The 24,599-nt window shown below is 32.6% G+C and overlaps 1 protein-coding gene across 6 annotated transcripts; it reads left to right on the top strand.

Moving 5' to 3' along the window:
* The first annotated feature begins 1,081 nt into the window (after positions 1-1,081).
* LOC105255413 (matrix metalloproteinase-14) lies at positions 1,082-24,097 on the top strand. 6 transcript variants are annotated; one of them, XM_025414213.1, is made up of 10 exons: positions 1,082-1,931; positions 12,873-12,996; positions 14,618-14,725; positions 16,728-16,882; positions 17,085-17,387; positions 17,965-18,118; positions 18,222-18,358; positions 18,469-18,789; positions 19,022-19,103; positions 22,915-24,097. In XM_025414213.1, exons 1-10 carry the CDS (start codon positions 1,800-1,802, stop codon positions 23,061-23,063), a joined length of 1,665 nt encoding a protein of 554 aa, XP_025269998.1. In that variant the 5' UTR covers positions 1,082-1,799; the 3' UTR covers positions 23,064-24,097. The 6 variants fall into 6 exon arrangements, with proteins under 6 accessions (XP_025269998.1, XP_025270001.1, XP_025270000.1 ...); XM_025414216.1 differs by having other exon boundaries at positions 22,596-24,097; XM_025414215.1 differs by having other exon boundaries at positions 22,529-24,097.
* Positions 24,098-24,599: the final 502 nt, after the last annotated feature.

Raw genomic sequence — 24,599 nt, 5'->3', positions numbered from 1 at the left:
AAATATCAAATCTATTTTTCATCATCGAATCCGTTTACTATCTTCACGTGATTGAGAAACTATATAAAAAAATAATAGAACACACACACACACAATTTTATCGATTCTCAAAGATTGTTGAAACTTGACATTTATCATTCAATAATCTATTAAGAAATTAGGAATAAACCGTCAACGCGAGAGATATATGTAATAAATATGAGAAAAAGAGTATTTTTATAAATTCATCTCGATAAAAAATGAAAAAAAACGTCAAACATTTTTTATGTCAAATAATAAATTAAAAAGAAGTCTGATCTAGTGGGCGAAAAAATAATCTAATTAGACAAATTGGTTATTATTTATCTTGTATATATGCATCTTCATATCTCTCAAACAAATCATTTCATGAAAGATTTTCACAAATAAATTTTACAATCCTTGCACAAAATTGAAAATGCGTACAATTATTCCAACAAAGTTCCATTCTTTTGTGCGTCCTGTGTTTTCTTAGCAAGCTTGTAGATGATGTGTTTGTCTTGTTTAATAGTATTTCAATTTTCTGGATTTGTTCGCGTGTATAATAATTGAGCGGTCGTCTTGAAACAATACATAATTAAGCTAACAAAATAATGAAGAGCCTATTATATGAAAAAAATACTTCATAAAACTTGTTTAGCTCATTTTTGAGCGCTAATTTTCAGAGCAATCTACAAATGTAAATGTAACTCCGTTACATTTTTACGTATTTTTATATACTTTACACATTTTAATCTTCTAAAAACCTATTTACGAGACTCTAAACGTTTAAGAAGTGCAAGCGAAAGTAATTTCTTTTTTCAAATTCTAAATTAAAATAATGTTGAAAAATAATTTCGGGAATCTGTCAGAGATATTAGATATACAAACTTGTACTCTATCGCAACAATTCTTCACTTCCGATTTGACAAATTATCACGCACGAACGCAGCATCGTTGCACATACGTATGCACATGTAGAAGCTCCGTCGTGCGCGATTGGCGGTCGTGGTTTGTCGCGGCTTTGGTGGGAGATCTCAATAAAAGTCAGTGGCAGACTGATTATGATTCAGAGTGGCGGTGGGCTTCGGTACCAGCTCCGCACATTCGCGCGCTTCTCGTCGGTTCTTCTCTTCCTTTGACGCGGACATCTATCCCGTACACAGTGATCTATCTTTTCTTATTACTGTTCAGTCTTTTTTTTTCCCTCTCTTTCTCCTATTTTTTTCCCTTTCGCTCCACGATCGTTTCAACGAATTCAGCAGATCATCGAGGGAAGGTCTCTGTCGGTGAAAATCGAACGAGGTTCACGCGACACATATACGCGTAAAAGTCGAAGAATCGGAGCAACAGAACGAAAGAGCACAGGTGGCGAACCACCAGCGAGGAAAACGCTACGAGATCGATAGTGTTGTGGCAACCACGTTTCAAACCACTCTGCTAGTCAGGTATAGTTGCCGGTTCGCTGTCAGAGCTAGACTGAAAACAGGTGTTTCCGCTTCGCGAACAGAATTGGAGAGGTAACGTCAACAGCTCCCTAGCAGCTCTCGCGTGCAAAATTTACCCTCGACAGGAGAATAGTTGAAGTCGGTTGATTTAGGATGAATCGCATCTGACATCGCTCTTCGCGACTGTCAAGGTATACAATAAGGGTGTTTCCGGGAAGCACGTGTGTATTCAGTGTCTCCGAAGGAAGGGGATGTAAAGGAGCGAGCGACGAGCAGCAATAATACTGTGCAGAAGAGAAGAATCGCGGTGTACGTTAACGTAGCAAAGACGTAGTTTGAGATTGCATCGAAAATATGAGGTGGAGCAAAATTGTTTCGCGACTGTCAAGCGTCGACGGCTACCTGACAACGATAGCGTTTCTCGCTTTGTGCGCGAGTACGGAAGCAGCGCCGCTCAATGTCGTCATCAGCGACACCACTGCTGCGGTAAGTATAGAGATTTTCCCATTTGCAAAGTGATCTACGTAGATGAACGTGATTATGGGAATTAAATTCCACTTTGCTTCGATATTGTACGAATTACATGGTATGTATTACTAGAGAGGATCAGAGAGTAAGATTCTATTACGATTTTTATTTACCACTTCTGCGTAAATTGGATTTATTGTGTTAAAATAGAAGCTAATGACTATTTTTCAATACAGTCTTCGAGAAGATTGACACTTATCCCACCTTGTTGGAGCGAATTTGAAGATTCCCTTCCGGTCAAAATCCAGCTTTTGATGGTTAAATCATTCTTCAACAGCATTCTGTTTGCATCATCAAGGAAGAAATTAAAAAAAAAAAACTTTTGTCTAGAGATTTTTCTTGTAAATTCTTCTCATAACGTCAGACTTTACTCTATACAAATAAATAATTTTTTAATCATTTGATTGAAACATTACGAAGTATCCTTACAGTTGAGATCTGGTTCTTTCTGACTTTCATTTATTCAAATGTTACAAAAAATATCTGGGGAGGGAAACTATTTCTAGATGATGCAGATGATGACGGTACAGAATGACTCTTCGAGAATGATTTAATCATCTCGAGAGCCGGATTTTTACCGGGAGGGAACCTTCGAACTCGTGCCAAGGTGAGGCAAATGTTAATTCTTCTCGAAGGATATATTGAAAGATATAACCATCAATTTATATTTCATAATAAGTCCAATTTATATACGTAAATAAAATCGTGAAACGAGGAACTTTACTTTTTGATTCAACCTGTATAGACTACGCAACAAGTTATGTAGACTATGCGTCGAGACTTGTGGGGGGGGGGGAGGTTTTTTATTGTATGCGGACATTCGGAAGAAAGAAAGAAACGGTCTGGAGCTATGCAATCCTCACGAGATGCGTCACAGATGAGTAATGCAAGATCGCGCATTGCAATCTTTTTGCATTGGTACTCGTTGTTCCTTTGATTACAACGAATAACATTCGAGGAAAACGTTTATCTCGTTGATATTCGATTATATATATATCGGACTATCACTTGGATATGCAATTTTGTTTGTTTATTATGCTTTATTAGCGTGACTAAGAAATTGCATTTGAAGATTATATGAAAGGGAGAAAGAAAAAAAGAGAGATTTTCATTTCTCGCTTCTATTATTATACAAGTTTGAATGCGTTGTACGTATTAACGTTTCTTATGAGCTCTGTTTTAACACTTTATCCACATATTTGGCTTGATAACAAAGTATTTATCGGTCGAAGATTAACTTTGATATTATCTGGTGTTCTTGAATATACACAAGAACGAAGGTTTGTTCGACGAATCATCGATTTTAAAAAAATTGTTATTTTAAATTTGATTTAAACAAACATTCCACTTGATTTTTAAATCAATCAAGGACTATGTATTTAATTGAAAGAGAGGAAGCTGAGACTCATCGATCTTTATCTATAAAAAAATAACAATATTTAACGATATATATATAAAACAATATATAAAAAAATAACAATATATAATAATAATATTTAACAGTTCATAATTATTACGTTACAAGTCAACGTACGTAGTTTTGCTCGTTTATACGGTAAACTCTAAAAAAAGTCGTTCGCAACGTCAGACATTAATTATTGCCTCGACAGGTATGCATATTCAAGTGAGAAAAAAACATATATATTTCTCTACGCATACAAACAATCGCGTCTGTAAAAATCATTATGCAATAAATAAGCTTAGAACACGCTCGGAACAAAGGTGTCCTGTTGCTTGAAATAGCTCGCTTGAAGAATAAGGTAGGATAATAGGAAATTGAAATACGAAATTCATTATCCGGTTGATCTTGACGATTTGATGCTCCAGTAATCTTACTTCGGCAATATGCCAAGTCATCGAACCGCACGCGATATCTTTCCCTCGTTCTCTCGTAGATTATACTAGGAAATTGTACATAATGTATGTGGCTCAACACGGAAATACACCGTAGCTCAGAGATCTCATATGTTGGCCTTCGTCATCGCGGATCCACAGTCCGGACACGGACCGATCGTCATCGGAATATTAACGATCCAATCATAGATATTCTCATCGTCACTCGATCCAGCAATCGTCCGTTCCTTTTTTTTTATATTTAAGCCAGCAGTGAGCTCTGCCTGGCATTTTTCCTTCCAATCGCGTGCCGATCGTAAAAAAAGAATCTCTAGTAGAGGAATTGATTCGTGTTTGCGGTTTTAGTGTCGCTGAAATTACCAGAAATCTTTCCCTTCCGCCATTCGACAAACATATATATAAATAGCGACAATATCGTCGCTAATCAAAAACATCCTGTTGTGACATGTATACGAAATCTAGCCAATAATAAATGATGACACTCGTTTGAATAGGAGATAACGAACGTATGAAAATTACGTATTCCTCAAAATCAGATATATACGTGGCTCTTTGGCGCTTTGATAGCTTTCAACAGAACAAAGCTAACAGACGCGAATCTTGCTCAAGTCCACAAGTACACTCATTTATTCTCGAGCACGAATGATTTGTTGCGTATCAGGCGCGTGTGGGCAAGAAAGACAAAAAGTTACGATACGCATGACAAGCTCGCGGAGACAAATACCTGTTGATAAGACACGCAATCACGTCCAACCAATAGAAACCGTTATTGTCACAGATAATAATGATATTTGAACAGGTCCCTCTGATCACAATTAAATCATTATTTTCGTATTAAATATTATATACAACAAATCTCAATTATATCGTAGACTATGAGAAAAATGAATCACACTCGGTAAAAGAAATAAATGAAGGAATATTCTCAAATTAATCATGTATTTAAATAAAAAGTTACCCATTTTGATGGTATTAATATTTTAAATTTCGTTTGTTATTTTTATGTAAATTATACAGGGCAATCTCTTCCCCAAAAAAGCTGTTGTAGCTTACATCGAGAGCTTTTCAAAACACTATACTATTTTTTCATCGAGTACTTTTCGAGTTATGAGGCTTGAAATAATTTCTTAATTTTATATAAATCATAAAATATTCATTTTTCGATTATCTTACCTTAATATTTTTATGTATAAAATAATAAGAGGAATCAATTGGTGTAAAGAAAACACATAATTGTTTTGAAGAAAAAATATGTAATTTGCAATTAACAATTATATATTTTTTTTCGAAACAATTATGTGTTTTCTTTACACCAATTGATTCCTCTCATTATTTTGTACATAAAAGTATTAAGGTAATCTAAAAATGAATATTTTATAATTTATATAAAATTAAGAGATTATTTCAAGCTTCATAACTTGAAAAGTACTTGATGAAAAAAAATTATTATAATTTTGAAAAGCTCTCGAAATAAGCTACAAGAGCTTTTTTTGGGAAGAGATTGCCCTGACACCCTGTATACAAGATTGCATATTATATCGGTCACAAACCAAATTATCGTGCGTATGCATTGTATGATTATCACATGTTTAAGTGTCTGATTTCTTTGTGAAACCGCTATTTCTATTTCCGCGAACGTGTCTCTGCGATTTATGCGTTTTCCGACACGTGGAATCCACACGTGCACGTAATGTGCGTTATATAATATGCGCTAACCAGTAGTTACTGTAAAAGATTGTTCCGGCTACAAACTGTACCGTACCTAACTGTTAGTCTTGACTTAAACATCCGTCTCTTAAACGTTCTGTTGATGTTGTACGAGTGCATCTTGCAGTGTCGCGTTGCTTCGAGTCTTCTTAAATGAAAGGAGATTCTAAAATTAACAAGCGTATAGACTTTTATACGTAACATCGATTTGCATTGACGTTGAAACTCGAAACTCATCGACGTATGTCTTATTGACAAGAAACAGGAAAAATTAGCTATCGCATTTGTTTGCTTCTCAATGACTCATATGATGCACAGACCTGAATCGTCTTACTTATGAACTGAACTATCTTACTTCCGCTTGTTGACTCAACATTTTTTAAGATTTTTCGCTTTTGTCATTTGCCAACCTCTTAATTTAATCATAATGGAAATACTTTTTATTCAATTTGAATATCCTGCAATCATAAACTTTATGGATATTGACATTATTCAACTCTTGATCAGATTAGTCCAATAGATCATCGTTGATTTGTAAAGGGTTAATATAATCAATTACAATAATATTATATGATAGAGTTATTATTCTCTGAAATCGAACATAATTGCATAAATCAAATCACAGTCTTGTTGCTATCGACGCAACATGTTTAACATTGCAATCTGCGATACATATAATTATGATAAGTGATAAGTAATTAGAAGAACTTCGACAAGCCATTTATATTTAACTGAATATTCTTTTCATGATACTTATCCTCTTTTTCTTTTTAATTTTGTGAAAATAACATAGTTAATTATTATAGTTAATTATTATAGTTTTATCTACCTCTTATTTAAATCATTATTCAAATTTGTTGTTCAAAATTTGATATTTCCGTCGCCGTTATAAAGCATAAAGATTATCGCGAAAGAAGAGAAATTACATGCATGAGAAAGTATTATATATTGTACAAAACAGCAATGTGAAGATGGTCAGAATTATCCTTTATATTCAAACAACGTCTAGAAGAAGACGCGAAGGCGTAGAATATTAATAACGTTTGCGTCGACAAAGACCTCTCCAAGGCCGGCGTGCTGCTCTCTTGACGCTTATGCACTCCTTCCTTTTATTTTACGACCGACAGTTTGTAAAATTTTACAATCAAGCGGCACTTGATATGTCAAAAGAAAATTACTTCTCTTCCAGAATCATTTTCTCAAAATTGATACGTCCTTTTATGTAAAAATTATTTACACTTCAAAAAATCTAAGTTTCACAAGTGACAATAAATTCCTGATATTTATCAATCTACTCTATCGTAACCAATTATCATTAATCACTTATTACAAATGTTTCTCAATATTAGGAAATCAATGCACACAATTCTTATTTTATAATTGAGATTTATCAATCTACTCCATCGTAACCAATTATCGTTAATCACTTATTACAAATATTTCTCAATATTGTAGGAAATCAATACATGCATACAATTCTTATTTCATAATTGAGAGATTAAAAATGATAAAAAAAGTTCCTACAGGAAACTATATCAACGCTTAAAATAAAAAGTCTATAAATAATAAATAAAAGTCTATAAATATATATTCAATTATGTATGGATTATTTGTTTCCGAGTAATATATAATTATTGCAAAATTTATAATTCAAACATCAAAACAAGTTTCAAGTGACAATAAATTTCTACTGATATTTATCAATCTACTTCATCGTAACCAATTATCATTAATCACTTATTACAAATATTTCTCAACATTGTAAGAAATCAATACATGCACACAATTTTTATTTCATAATTGAGAGATTAAAAATGATAAAAAGAGTTGCTACAGGAAATTATATCAACGCTTGAAATAATAAGTCTATAAATAATAAATAAAAGTCTATAAATATATATTCAATTATGTACGGATTATTTGTTTCCGAGCAATATATAATTATTGCAAAATTTACAATTCAAACATCAAAACAAGTTTTACAAGTGACAATAAATTCCTATTGATATTTATCAATTTACTCCATCATAACCAATTATCGTTAATCACTTATTACAAATATTTCTCAACATTGTAGGAAATCAATACATGCACACAATTCTTATTTCATAATTGAGAGATTAAAAATAATAAAAAGAATTGCTCACACAGGAAACTATATCAAGAGTTGCTCATACAGGAAACTATATCAACGCTTGAAATAAAAAGTCTATAAATAATAAACAAAAATCTATAAATATATATTCAATTATGTACAGCTTTTTTGCTTTTGAGCAATATATACTTGCAAAAGTGTGAAAACAAAGAAATTAGAAGCTTGATTATATCGTAAAGGATAAGATCAACGTAAAGGAATCAAATGAATTTTTTTTCAAAATTGCTACTCCCACGCGATATCCTGTGAGCGCGTTAAAATGTAATAATCATTTTACAACTGATAAAAGACATTTCATTTTATTTCATTTTTCCTTGCATTGCAAGACAACACTATCTTTATGTTAAATTAACCCGATAAATTTGTTGATTATCTTTTTGTCTAGACAAAGACTCTTGCTTTACATTGCAGACAGTTATCTATATTGTCGAAGTAATTCTAGAGATCTTATTCACATAACCCTATATTTTTTTATGTGAAAAAGGAGAATTTATTTAAAAAATTTGACGTACGCACACACACACATGTTCGCGATTGTAGATATGGATATAATAAAAATAAATAAATACAATTACAATAAGATAAGCTTAATAATAAGCCAGATTATGCGTAAGATTATGGAATCGTAAAAGAATTCGTTAGAATCGTTTAAATTGCATTTTGTATTACAAGCTAAAAGTTTGGTTGATGAGGAAAGGCGGACTTGTTCGGACGACAAACTAAGCGTTATCATTGATAACGCGATCAGATAAAAGATTGTCGGGTGTACATAAACGGAAAAGCATACGTAGCTTTAAACATAGCTATTAATTTAATAAATTTGTAAGATAAAATAGCTACGCGATGTTTAATTATAATTGATATGATAGATAATTATAAAGAAATTTTTCCCGATATTGTTCGAATTAAATTTATCAGCGCAGCTAATATGGCGGACATGATTCTGGCCGGGATTCGGAAGACACGCCATGTTCCGTTGAGATAAAGTTACTCAATTTCCATTAGCATAGAACACTTGGCCTTTGCGGTATCCCCTGCTATCTATTAATCGTATACAAGTCGACCCAGATACTACTTCGGCAATATTTGACATCAAATAAATCTTTATATATAAACAAAAAATTAAGATTAAGATAAAATTAAAAAAAAATAAAAATAAAATATATAAATAAAAAAAAAGATAAAATATGTGTGATTAATATAAATAAAAAATTAAAATAAAATATATGTGATTAATTTGATAATCAACATTTTCATTTTAACATCTCAAGCACCAAAGATTTATACTATTAGGAATTAATAAAACAACCTCCTTCTATGTAATTTGGTTCTCTAATGCTGTTGGGAAGATAATCACCTGAAGATTAAACACATTTGGAGATTAAATAAACTGTGGTAGAAGACGGTAATTATACGAAACTGGGCTGCAAGTAACGTAAAATCTCAACGATTGAAAATTCAGGTCATGGAAACAACAAACTTGTGTTATAAATTTATGACATTGTATGACAATATTTTTTCTTCGAGAATATTAATATAATTAATATAAATGAGAGGAAGAGACAAATTTTTGCTTTTTTATATATTTAATTACACATACATGTTTGTTTTCGATAAACTACTTTTCGATGCGATTTCTATAAGTCTGCATATAATACACAATAATAGCGTAAACGACACTTGATGTAGACTGTACTTTGAAAGGAATATTATCTACGTGGATATCTACGTCATATCTTGAACAACGGATTCAAGGTAACCCGGACATAAAACGTTTCGTGCTTAACGCGAGTCCTGCTGTACAATTACAACGACAACAACATACATAGATTACAAGCTTGTGTAGCATTTCTATCAGAAATTCGTATGAAATTTGCCCGTCATGCCGGATATTAATTCGTAATGCAACAATATTTAAAAAAAATGAACTCATACAGTCATTCAGTAATGTAATTAAACGATGAGCACTTAATTGTGTCTTGCAGAAAACTTATACGATATAATTTAAAGAAATTATGTAATTACATAAACAACTTCTGCTTATAATTAATCATCGAGGATATTCTTTTTATCGCGAAAGAAATTTATATAATTTTAGATAACAAAAATAAGAGAAAAAAAGTTTAAAATATAAAATGTGGGGAAAATATAAAATGTAGGGAAATAATATATGATTGCTCACTTAAAAGTGGTTCGTTTTTTATAATGACGCATATTATAAAGATTTATGATTGTACACACTTGGCAAAATATTCTGACACGATTTTTATATAAAATATTGCAATGAAAGTTTCTACAAATATATATTATGCACTTTTTCACGCGATTATATATTATATATTCGCAATACACGATGAATATAGTGCATGCGTGCCATTTGTATTCGAGGTTTAAATAATTATATGTTATGTTTCTGTTGTCTTTTTTACGATGATTGTACACACTTGGCAAAATATTCTGACTCGATTTTTATATAAAATATTGCAATGTAAGTTTCTACAAATATATATTATGCACCTTTTCACGCGATTATATATTATATATTCGTAATACACAATGAATATAGTGCATGCGTGCCATTTGTATTCGAGGTTTAAATAATTATATGTTATGTTTCTGTTGTCTTTTTTACGAATTTTGTCTTTTTTCGCGAATCCTTACTACGCGAAATATTCAAAATTTGAGCAATTTAAATATGTTGAAATTAAACATGTGAAAATATAACGCATTTTATGATGCTTATACATGCACTCACGTGCGTGACTGAACATACACACGCAAATCATAATGTATTTTCCAAGCTGCAATCAATTGAAGACAATCGACAATCAACATCCATTAGGAAGACCTTGAAATTCAGCGACACCTCAATCGTCAATTAATACACCGACACGCGGCGCTGAGCCAAGTCACGATCGGATTCGCGGAAAACCACTTGGCTGATTCAATCGCACCGTAGTGTATCGTATACTTTACATGTACGCAATGATACGCACACATACATGTACGATACATATACATGGAGAGAGAGAAAGAGAGAAATAGCGAGAAAGGAAGGCGTCCATTCACGCATGATGCATGCATAAGAGAGAGTGTGTGTGCTACGTTCATTCATAAAAATCTCGACCTTCGCGGAAGCTTACTTTGCCTGAAGTAGATTATAATAAAAATTTGTCAATCGTAGGATTTCATTGAGTCACTTGAGTTCTATTCATCCGACCGGAATAAAACACGGTTGTCAGAAATTAATATTTTTCATAAGAGTCTCAATTTTATAAAAATATCTTTATTTTATAAATCTTTATTTTATAAAATATCTTAATTTTATAAAAATATCTCTCAATTTTATAAAAATATCTTTATCAAGATAAAATGACTCGTTAGTTTTAAAAAATTACTCTCTGTTAAATATATCAAATCGCAAAATTTTGTAACAATGTTTTTTTTACAGAAAGAATAAAACAGAGGTTAATCTCTTTTCATTTATACTTATAATATTTTAATAAAAAAGATAATTAATTGCCAAAAAAGGGAATGTTCATAAAAATAATTTCTACCCAAAAATGTAAAAATCAATGATCTAAAGATTGCACTCGGAAACTTTACTGCCTAGAGTGACAAAGATGTGTGCAATTATCAGCGCAAAAATATCTGAATAAACATACTTTTATGCCCAATAGAATGACTCACGTCATAACTTTACAGTTACGCTTATTTTCCCTTACTGCTTTATTTTATGCGAATGACAAAGTCCGATTGTTTCATTTTACAATTAATACATCTACACATATAATTATCATACACACATCATAATTTCATATGAAATTACGAATACTTAAATTCATTTTAAAAGCTTTCTTCAGTTAAAAAAAAATTAATTCTCACACGATATATGATGATACAAATAAAATACGATGTAAAGGTAAAAGCATCAAATCTAATCTTTTTTTCCAGCAAATATACATATACTGGAATTCATTGCACGATCCAACTAATGGAATATTAATTAGACTATGTAAATGTGATTAAATAACAGTAAAGTCTCAGTATAAAAAAGTCTCTTTCTGCTTGTCTAATTTACAGTCTAGACACACTATATACTTTGATTATTCTCGCGTGACTTACTCGCCAGACTCTTTTGTACAGTGATTTGCGCCGAGTAATTTTGTCGGGCTTCCAGGACTATCTAGTATAAATAAAAGTTTCGAGAGCTTTAATAACATCTCTCGGTCCTCTTGTTTTAATTAAAAAATTTAAAACTACTCCGATTTTATCAAGTATATTTTTTCTATTTTTTTATCTAAATATTTTGAATATATCATGAAATTCCATTATATATATACATGTGCGGCTACTCTTTGTAAAACAAAATCAAAATCAATACAGAGGTAGCTACGAAAGAATACATGCGATAGCAAATCGATTGGTTAACTTTCACGCAGTAGAAACGGTTGATTGTCAAGATTGTCATTTTATACGAAACTAGAACACTAGTAAGTTAGACAGACGGTGCTCTTCGTGTCCGATATGAGAGATGAGTCAGTTTTAAAGAGCTAATCTCTGTGCTTGGAATATAATGTCGTATGAATTGATTCTAATGTCAATTTTCTGCTCGTGTATCATTCTTACGACATATCTTCTTTTGCGCGGGAAAAGAGCACGTCTTGTGTAACATCGGATTTTGTTACATATTTATATTTTATTTAGTTTATATTTTAAGGTGGTAGAATAAAAATATATCACGTATGATCGATGAGATTTGCACGTGTGTAAAAGAGAAGCGAGGCATGTATTGACAAAAATTATTCTGTAATCGCGCAATTATAATTATTAATCAAAAATAATTATTGAACAAGATTGACAAACGAAACTAAGGATTTGAGTAAATTTACACGTAGATAAGACATAGATATCTTTAGTTGCTTCACTTTCGAAGCTCGTAAAACGTCAAGGTTACATTGTGACACAGAGTTTAAAGGCCGATTCTTTGCAAAGTGACTAGATTTTTCTACTTGTGATTTCACGTTATGATAATGCAGCCTTGAATAGATATAAATAAAAGATATCTTTGGATCACCGAAATATGCACGTACTAAGAAAGCAATATTCTCATGTTTGGGCACAAATTATCGCATATCCTGAGAACACAGGTGTTTTAAAGGGTATTTTTCTTAATGTTGCAGAATTATCTGGCGCAATACGGATATTTGCCGCCAATAAATCCAGAGAGTGGTGCCTTCTTAAGCGAAGAAAAGCTGACGGCAGCGATAGAAGAATTTCAAGCTTTCGCCGGTCTTAACATAACGGGTATGTTATATATATATATTATTTGCTTAAATTTAATTTCAAATGTTATATACGTGTAGGGGAGAGTAGTAATTGTGCAAAATTTATTACTGGGTCAGTTGATGAACGTATCCTCATTGATGACTCACGCAGAAAATTACAAAGGATGCGTTTATTCAACGTCGCCAATGTATCCATGTGACTCAAAAAGAAAAAAAGCAAGAATAGCAAAAAATGTGTGAAATTGTAGAGGTACAATCATGCGCGCAATATGTCAAGTTGCTTGAGGAATGATAACAGTAGGTGGTTCCCTGTCTATAGTGTAATAGCGATGATTCAGAATTCAATGAAATGTGACCGAACTCAACTCCGCGGCGTTTCAGCAGTGATTCATTACTTGTAACACCCGCACCTTTCCCTCCCCCTCTCTCTTTTTGTCGCGAGAAATCATTGTGGAAATATCATTATGAAATATCGATTAGAAAAGTACGCAAGAAATTTTAAAATAAAAACAAAACAAAACATTGCATTTTGCACAACTGCGATTGAATATTATAAAATTTCTCAATAATTTCAAGTTTATTGAGAAATACAATTTCACACATTTTACTATGTTTTATCAAATGTAGGCTGCTGGTAGTTTAAGGAAATGTATGAAAAAAAGATATAAAAATAAAAGGTGGAAAAATTGATTCGACAATATTTCGCAAAAGTTTCGCCAGTCATTAATGATAGTACACGAGAGTCTATGGCAGACTAGAACAGGCAACGGAGTCCAATGAAAACCGAAGGTGAACGGAAGAATGATCTAACTGTAGAATTGTAGGCCATCGGCCATAATCGTACGCATTGTTGATGCATCCACGATCACGAAAAAAATAAAAAAAAAAGAGGAAGAGGAAAAAAGAAAAAAAAATAAACTAAAAATATCTTTACAGTAACGATTTTCATTTTCATTTCGCGATATTACTTTTCAAAATCGTAAACCACGGTTCATTTACGTATTCGTTGGAACAAGAATTTTTCTCAAGGCAGGTAAGGAAGGTGGGAAGAAGTCGTGACAGAATGAATTTATAAAATTAAAAAATTACGAAATATAAGAAACGACACACGTAAGAAGTTTCAAGGCCGCTTCGCGAGATGAGATACACTTCTTGCAAGATTGCAGCCCAGAAAAAAAATATAATCCCCGTCGCGTATCGCGCTCCGAATCTTTGCGGCAACGATGAATCTGTAAATATCGAGTCGCGTGACCGCGCTGCGAAACTAGTGGTAGCATATGCACGAGAGTTAAGTCTCGTATTACTATGCATATTATGCATACATGCCTGAGAATTTAGTACGTGCACGGGGTTCACGACAATACATATATATACACATACACACACATACATATCAGCGTACCTACCTACGCATAAGAGATATAAACTGGTACACGAAAATATATGCACACAGGCCGTACTTCAGAAGAATCAATATACGCGCGAATCCAGCCACTTAATCACTTTTATCACGCACATTACTTGAAGATGATGGGAAATAATAAGACATAAAACACTTCTTTATTAAGAAGTAATAAGTAGTTCTAGAGACTGAAGACAAATAATATTTATATTCAATTTTTCGCACGTTTTTGTTGCAGGTGAATTAAATGAAGAGACTGCTAAACTTATGGCTACACCAAGATGCGGTGTTAAAGACAAGGTTGGACCAGCTGCTGATGGAAGGTCGAAGAGATACGCTCTTCAAGGTGAATGAAATAACGTACAAAGTTTAATCTCAACAATGATTACGTCATGTTTTATCGCGGAATCGAATAATTTATAAATAATTTGACACGATGATTGACAAATTTAAGAAAGTTTAATGCAATCTGGATTGCGTAGACGTAACCGCAGGATATGACATAACTTTACGTTTGATCAATTGCAATCGATTATCTAACTCGACGTGCACATTTGTTATAAAAATCCGTCGGTGAAAAAGTGTTCATAATTCAAAGTTGATTGAATATTAATAACTCGGCTGTTACGAGATTATGAAAAGAGAACCAACGCGTTAGATCTTATTAAATATAAGGATTATTTCGCGCTTTACATTGCGCGAATTTTTGTATCCATTTTACGAATATAAATTCAACTGAGTCGCACATTCCGACTTCCTGCTTTGTCTCGCTACTATTACGAGTCATTGATATAGAGTCAGTCACCCTAAACGGGTCATGCGGATCTGTATCATGATAATGGCTCGTCGGATGTTCCAGATGCATTATAAAGTCGCATACGAAGTTGACAATTGCATTCCACGTATGTACCTCGCTATTTAATGATGAAAGACAATTGGCCATATGATCTTACATCTGATGAATACCTTGTCTTCGAATGAAAAATGTGCAATTAGCAGATGTGTACATATTTATAGCTAATGTGCAATCAGCAAATTTGTAGCTAGATATTTATAGCTAGGTTACAGTTCACTCACATTCATATGCAAGGAAATATAAATCTTTGAGACATGAAATTGATTCATTGACATTGAACAACACTTGGATAAACGATCCAATTGCTTTGGTCAAGCCGTATCGAAAATAAAGGAGTACCGCAAAGATATTCTTATGCGCGACACTCATACACTATATCATTGGAATAACAAAGCGTATGATTGTGCAGCTTCGAGCTAACCGTGACTTTGAACCTAAGCTACGCGCACGTGCTCTTCATGTTTCAGTGAACTTGCTGCTAAGTTCGGCCATGCGTGCATCCTACAGAATGTCTGTCGTAAAATTTAACACCTAGCGGTAACCTAATGTTTCTAGTTTTTCATTCTTTCGAATTTCGCACAGCGACGAGCGAATCCTTGCGTAACTCGTTGCAAACTATGCACGATATCATAATTATCAAGCATATATATATATAAACAGCTGTTGCATAAACGGTAGCTTTGTAACCGTGATGAGCATATAACACGCGAGCTGTGATTTTTATTCCTACATCATATAACAAACAACGAATGCGTGATGACAATGATAGCGTGGCTGCGGATTCCGCAAATTTATACGTGAAAAAATAGGAATATTACACTTGTATGCATAGAAAAAAAATAAGTGTCAATTCTAAATTTAATATACTTAATAAATAAATTTAATATACTTAAACTAACGCGTTCATTGCTTCGTATATACGCAACAATTTATGATCTTCTTGGCAGTAATTTTAAATTTCAACAATATTATTAGTTAATTTTTATTAATTATTATTATTAATTAGTCTTATTTTAATATTGTAATTGTCATCTCGAGATTATACAATTATTTAATTCTACTTTAAGAAAATTATCTTTCATTTAATAATGTTATTTTCTACCTAATATTGTTTCGTTTCTTATTCAAGACAATTAAATCTTAAATCGTAAGAATATATTTTTCTTGATTGAACTATATAAAATGGCTTCATTCAAGTGAGCAATTATATTTTTCTTTAATTAACGCAATATAATCCCATTTCAAGATTTCCACGTTAAAATTAAATATATATTTTCAAAACAAGAATGTCCTTTTTTTCTGTGTGTCCGGAATCACGATGCGATACCAAATAAATAGTAGCGACAGCGTAACGGATGTGCATGTGATAGAATAGCCGAGGGAAACCTGGCCTAGGAAGCTGACGCGACAATAGCGCTGCAATACTATTAAACAAAGCAAATGTGCCACTGTACACGCTTCACGTATAAAACTTATACTTTTTCTCGTCCAGGGTCCAGATGGCGTACAAAGAATCTAACGTACAAGCTCAGCAAGTATCCGACTGGTCTGAACAAACAGGAAGTGGATAAAGAAATCGCGAAAGCCTTTGGCGTTTGGTCAAATGAAACTGATTTGACATTCACCCGCAAATCGGGACACGAAAACGTAAGGCAACAAAAAATACTGTGATAGAAAAATGTATAATTTATACAATTATAATATAATTTATAATATAATTTATATAATTTAATTATAATATAATTTATAATATAATTTATATAATTTAATTATAATATAATTTATATTTTCTATATTTATATACTCGAGGATCATGATATATTCTCTAAGGTCTGGGGTTCTTGTTTAGGTTCATATCGAAATTAGATTCGAGGTAGGCGAGCACGGAGACGGTGATCCTTTCGATGGACCTGGTGGTACCTTGGCGCACGCATATTTTCCCGTATACGGTGGCGATGCTCATTTTGACGATTCTGAACGTTGGACTATCAGAAGCTATCGCGGTACCAATCTCTTCCAGGTCGCGGCTCATGAATTTGGGCACTCGCTCGGCTTGAGTCACAGCGACGTTAAAAGCGCACTGATGGCACCCTTTTATCGCGGCTACGATCCGCACTTTGTTCTAGACCAAGACGATACCGCCGCTATTCAGGTATTTACATTTCTCATAAATGAGAGATGACCGGAAAGATTACACAGAAAGAAATAAGTGTCAAATCAAAACTTATACACTTACTCTAACGCAACAATTTATAATCTCCTTTGAAGAATTTAATAATTTTAAATTTCAACAATATTACAGTCTTATTTTAATATTGTAATTGTCACCTCAAGAATATATAATTATTTAATTCTACTTTAAGAAAATTATATTATTATATTTTTAATTATATTTTATTATTTTATTTTTAATTATATTTATTATATTTTATAATTATCTTTGATTTAAAAATGTTATTTTCTATCTAACATTGTTTCTTTTCCATTCAAGAAAATTAAATCTTAAATCATAAGAATATATTTTTTTTTATTCAACTATATATAAAGTGGCTTCATTCAAGTAAGCAATTATTCAAGCAATTATATTTTTCATTAATTAACGCAATATAATTTCGCAATCTCATTTCAAGATTTCCATGTTCAAATTAAATATATTTTCAAAACAAGAATATTTTTTTTTCGGTATAGCCATTCAATATGTGAAATATGAAAAAATACGGTAATTTCAGGCTTTATACGGGGAGAAAACCAAGCATATACCACGAGGTGGAACACCTCACGGAAGTGCTTCGCCACCTGCTGAAGAAGATCCTGAATTGTGCAAGGATCCGAAAATCGATGCAATGTTCAGTACTAAAGGAGGCGAAACGATTGTGTTCAAGGGTACGCACATGAGTTAGAATTTCTTGATTGTTAGCGTTTAAGTCTCATCAAATGTACAAACAATATGAATACCGAATATTACGGAAATTTATGGAATTTTCAGGAAAACATTATTGGAAATTAACAGACTACGGTGTAGCTAGTGGCTATCCTAGACTTATTAATAGCGCGTGGAAAGAGCTTCCGTCAAATATAGACGCCGCATTTACGTACAGAAATGGCAAAACTTATTTCTTCAAGGTAAAACTGTTTATCGAGAAGCTAAGATAAATACACAAACTTATACCTTACGTATTTGTGCGCCGTAAATTGTAAATTTTATCCTAATTCATCAACAACTGTTGTTTCAGGGAACGCAATATTGGAGGTATATTAATACAACTATGGACGGTGATTATCCGAAGGAAATTAGCGACGGTTTCACCGGTATCCCCGATCACATTGACGCGGCTACTGTATGGACCGGAAACGGCAAGATTTACTTCTACAAGGGTACGAAATTTTGGCGCTTTGATCCGGCGTCGAAGCCACCAGTGAGGAGTAACTATCCTAAACTTATTCAAAACTGGCAAGGTATCCCGGATCACATCAACGCAGCAGTAACTTACAAAGGTTACACGTATTTCTTCCAAGATAACGCCTATTATCGATTCAACGACCGAATGTTCAGGGTATGTAACTTAAAAAAGGGATATTGAATTAAATTTGTATTATTTCCTGTACTTTTTCTCTATGATAATATTTGTTAAAAGAGTCTCATTAAACTTGAAGCAATATCACAGTAACATGACAATAACACTGTAATAATACATGCTCTCTCCTTCTTTTTTTTCTTTATAATTGTATTTTAATTTAATATAATATACGGGATAAAAGTATGAATAATTATTTTTGATTTATTAGGTGGACGATGCTGATCCCGCCTTCCCAAGATCGACGGCGTATTGGTGGTTTGGCTGCAAATCCGCTAATAAAGGGACGCTAGGTAATGATCTCTGGCCATTCGCATTTGCCAGCAATCTGGACGTGGCTGACATGCACGACGATTACAATAATCTTGACAGCGTCGGCGACATCATCTTAGACGCAGGTATAAAATCTTTCAAATCCTGCCTAGCCTCGTAAAAAAATTTGAAGATGTCCATTAATCGCGTTACAACATTTATGAAAATATTTCTCGAGAGTCTTGTAATCTTTACGCATCTCTCCTTTTATATTCAGTTATAAATATAATCCTTTATCGACGAATAATTATATAATTCTTACTATATCATAATTACTAACTGTCGTAAAAAAATAATACGTAATAAAAATATTCCAAGAATAACGAGATGAATAAGTTTCCGCGAATCTGCATGAATTGCACATCCTTTAAATTAATGCTCCGGAGAATCTCGCAACAATAAATACCTAGTGGTTCGTTCCGCTCGTTTTACTTTGTTGAAAATAATCAATGTGAACGAAATTGAAAATAATTCCCCTAATACAGAGGCAGGCAGGAAACGCGATATTAAAAAGATTTTCTCGTGCACCTGGCTATTACGATACTAGGGCTACATCGCGAAAAGAGACACGTGCACGCGATATTTTTCTAAAAAAGATTTATCAGATTTGATCAGATTTAAATCTTCAATGACTGCGAGTTGTTCGAATACAATAGTTGATGTATATAACACAATATTAGAACCGGTAGATTGAAATTAAAAGATCTTTTGCAACGTGTGTGTCCTCTGATATAATATATTATGAACATCATGATTCATGATTTCATGATGGCTCTTTCACATTTCGTGTGTTTTATCAAGTCATAAATCGCTAAAATCTGATGCGACGCGTAGATAATATTGTTGCATGATGTGAAAAGTATTTCGCGGACATTATTAAACATAACTTAATTCAAGAGGGAGCACATTTCGATGCATCAAAATTTGCGAATTCTAAAGTATTGAAAAACAAAATAAAATGTTTACGCTCGATTGATCTACATAAAAACATTCATAACATTAATTTGGGGATTTTAATGTATGGTGTGTGTTGGCTATTTATATAATTAATATAATAAACTAAAGATAAATAATCACGTTGAGAGAAAAGTACAAATAACATTAATTAATATTGATTAGTTTTGTAAGGAGATTATTTATCGCTTATTATTCATACGCTACATTATATTTATACGTTGTATATAAAGCACCAATCTATCATTGATTAACACAACCATTTTTATCGCCATTATTTTAACCATTTAATCGCCACTCATCAAATCATATCATCATCATATCATTATGGTTTCACAGATTTACCATTTTGAATCTAATATCTCCACACATTGTTGATAACCTCGCGACGTTATGATTACGCCAAAGCCCAGAGTATTTATTAGCCAGGCGACGGATGAGAACAGAGTTTTATTATTGAAAAGATCACGACATCGAAAAGTAAACGATGATCGAAAACTCGGTTTGTGTCATCGTCGCCACATCCAGTTTGACAAGACAAAAAGTAAATATCGTATGAGTAAGACATTTTTTCACGTTTCCTCTCTTTTCATTTCTGTCTCATTTACACGGACAGCTTTTATTAGCACATTACAATTGTTGTGGGGTTGTGGCGTACTAAGCTTTTTCTCCTCTTCACATACTCTAACTTCATCTCTTTTACACGTGATTTTTATTTTATGTTGGGAAAGTAGTATTATTATATTATAAAAATATCATTTTGTGTTGCATGAACCTTTTCCTTTGTCTTATCATCGCTCACAACTTGATTGTTACATGTAATGTATAGTTAATTAATCAAATAGTTAATCGTTACACCAGCACCAATTTATTTCAAAATCTATACACATAAGGATACACGTGCACACATCTGCACACAAATATGAAATAAGATCTGGTGCATGAGTAATCATTGCCACTGGCAGTTGCGTTGTTTGGAACTTAATATTGCATAAAAACATAAAGGTTTTCGACTTGTTCCTCCTAATCTAACAATGTGTTGACACTTACGAAAAACTTCCCTCCAGTTCTAATCTTTATCTGTTTTTCTAAATTCTTTTATTGATTTTATTTTTGTTATATTTTATTCGCACAAAAATTCTACTTTATACGCACGTTACGTATAATTTTTTACTTTTTCTAATACATACCTTTTCGCTATTTTCTCGAATGTTCGACGTGTTTGTCGAGATTTAATCCTCTGGAAACACGGCATGCATCGTAAGTTACACATCTTTCCCTTTTCTCTCCGACCTGTAATTCAATGACCAGGTGTATAGAGGGAAAATGCACACATATACACACAGTATTATTAATAATTTAAATTTTCCTATCTCGAATTTCCTTCGCCCCAATATGCCTCTTATTTCAATTTATTTTCTATTTTATTATTGATTATTTAGAAATCTCGAAGAAGCCATAAAATATATTTTTTTCTTTAAAATTTAATGCACAATTTTATTTTTTACAATTTTTGTTACTTTTATATTATATTCATTTCTTTATTTTGTTTTATTTTAATATAATTTTGTTTTACTAAATACATGATAAGTTCAATCTAAAAATGTAAAAAGTAATTTACGCAACTGATATATGTATATATATATATATATATATATATATATATATATATATATATCATGTGTTTGTTACTTGGAATATATATATATATATATATATATATATATATATACATGGTGTATCTTAAAAAGCTCCCACTAAGCAAACAGCGTTATTCCTAATTAAAAATCGAGTCGAAAAGTCCTGAATCATTTTTTTCCATAATGCTTAATAAAGCAGTAATTAATGAGTAAAGTCGCGCCAATAAAAAGACAAACTTCCTCGTTATCAACATATGAAGATTTGGATAAGCAAAAAAATAAACTGTTTTATGTTAATTTTTAAACAATTCATCTTTTCAGAAATCTTTTTAATATTTAAATCTGATTAATTATTTAATGAATCTTGGAAAAAAAATAGTTCAGGACTTTTCGACTCGGTTTTTAATCAGGAATAACGCTATTTGCTTAGTGAGAGCTTTTTAAGATACACCCTGTATATATAAAATTCATGTATTGATATTTACGTACAACTGATGAAAAATCTTCCAATGGAATAATTTTCTGTAGACAATGATTTCAATATATTTGATACGACACTTATAATCGCATTTTTTCACTTTTTTATGTTGCAATAGTAAGAAGTTTTAATTTTCAATTTAAAATATCCGATTGTTGATATATTGGATATCGCGAACTTTTTCTCATATACTTTTAATATATTCAATTATTGTCCGATATATAAGTTAAATTCTTTACTTCCACGCACTTATTGGTAACATAAAACCTATAATTCACACCGTAAACACTAATATGAGCAAGTAATAACCAGATGATAATTCATAAAATTTGAGGAGATTTAGCCTCTCGAGCCAAGACGATCAACCACCCGCATTAACCGGGAGCAATCGCCTTTTCCAGACGACAACAATGTACATTCCGAATTCGGGAAAAAGTGAGCGGTCGAAGCGGCACGTCCCACGATCGGTGCACGCACGCGCGTGCCAAAATCTCGATTATTTACGCGCAGAAAAATCAAATATATAGTTCCAAACAACAATGGCAACTGGCAGCGGCAACCGAGAGCAAACGACCGACGCACCGCGCACTGTTTGATCGGCACAGTTTCGCGCTGTCAAACACGCGCATGCGCACGATCAATGCGGCGCCGGCGCGCCGTCCAATCACGTTGTTACGCGCGAGACCACGTGCTACTACGATTCCAATTTCAACTCGACAGGAGGAACCGACGAGCTCGTCACGTCACCGAATCACAGTCATGCGGACTCTGGGGCGCCCGAAAATTTGTCGATTCCAGCAGAGAAGACGTGGCAGCTTCTATCCAGCATCATGACCGTAATTGTTGCGAGATACGTAGTATCTACGTAAAAGATAGAGATCTTATAGTACTTGTTATAAGGTTTCTAGTTTTAATGGGGGCATGCGAGCGCTGCTCCGAAAAAAACGTATCTGCCGTGATAAGTTTTGCGGTCGGAATCGTTATCAATGCGGTGATTTAGGAAAACTAGCGCCCTTCTTCCCGATAATTAAATAGATAGCTAGAAAATTGTGAGCAGCGTCATCGCCAGCTAAACCGTTAAACTGCGTGGCTGCGCAAGCGCATTAATTAAAAATGATTCGCGCAGCTGTGTGTGGCGCGTATTTCAACTTGCACACGTTCTGTTATAATTGCCAGTGCAAAATACGTATACGCGAGAATATATATTATATTCTATCTTTGAGTAATGTTTTAATACGCAGTAATGTAACACAGAACATTCTACACTGCCTATTTATTCGTGTATCCATTTGCAAAGACTTTGAACATTGGAAATGTTTACGGATTTCTTGGAACTCTACTGTTCCATTAGATCGCGCGATGTATAAAGGATATGCGACACTTTGAGAGACATGACAATTAATGATTAAAAAGTAATGATCAGAATTCTGACTGACAATACTATCGAAAATGTTTCTTGATTAAAAAAGTATTACATGGGTATTATAGATTTTTTATTTATTTGTATGCTAAAATATATTTTCTGTATACTTATTATTCTTTCAATGTTAATCTACTTTATCCAGTGTTTAATTTGCGTACTTTGTCCACATTTATAAATATATAAATATCTATAATACTCATGTCAACTATTACGTTATGTTACAATTATGCTAGGGTAATTGTTATCTTATGTGCCTTACAAATATTTTTGTAATTTATACATCAAAGAGAGGATATGTAAATGTCAGATCTGTCCAAATGTAGCTTTTTTTGGAATGTTAAATCAAGTATCTGGTCACTTACATGTCATCAATGTCAATTAGGCGACACTGTGTAAGTTTGAAGACAACATCTGTTTTTATATAATGCTTTCATGATTTCTCCTAATGGTAGCTTGTTTATCTTTGATTTTATATGCAATTATACACACACACACACACACACACATATATATGTGTGTGTGTGTTTGTGTGTGTGTGTATATATTAGATATTATTAGCAACTAATGTAAATTGTATTAAATGGATTTCTCTGACATTAATAGTGCTGTGTGTGTGAGAATTTATATATAAAGTTCTTATGTATAAAGAGTTTAATTCTCAATTTTACAAAATGAAAGTGCACTGTAAACTGTATTTTACGAAATGTATAATGTTATCTCTCTTCCTTAATAGAGAAAAAAAGATAGTCCAAGAAAAGTTGTCAAAAACCGTCTTCACTGTAACCAATGTTAAAAGATGTTTAAAACAAGTATTAATATATTACATATTTTCTTACATTTGAAAAAGTGTCTTAGTAATACTGTAAGTATTTTGACCAGTACTTAATTGTTAAGAATTACTTTTATGTATATTATATTAGTAGAGTAAAATGAAAAGCAAGAAAAGCCTTGTACTTTTTATTCTTTTATTTGTTGAATAAAA

This window comes from Camponotus floridanus, unplaced genomic scaffold, assembly GCF_003227725.1.
Source record: "Camponotus floridanus strain SB8 unplaced genomic scaffold, Cflo_v7.5 scaffold8, whole genome shotgun sequence".
NCBI lineage: Eukaryota > Metazoa > Arthropoda > Insecta > Hymenoptera > Formicidae > Camponotus > Camponotus floridanus.
This window is presented reverse-complemented; position numbering and strand designations above follow the sequence as displayed.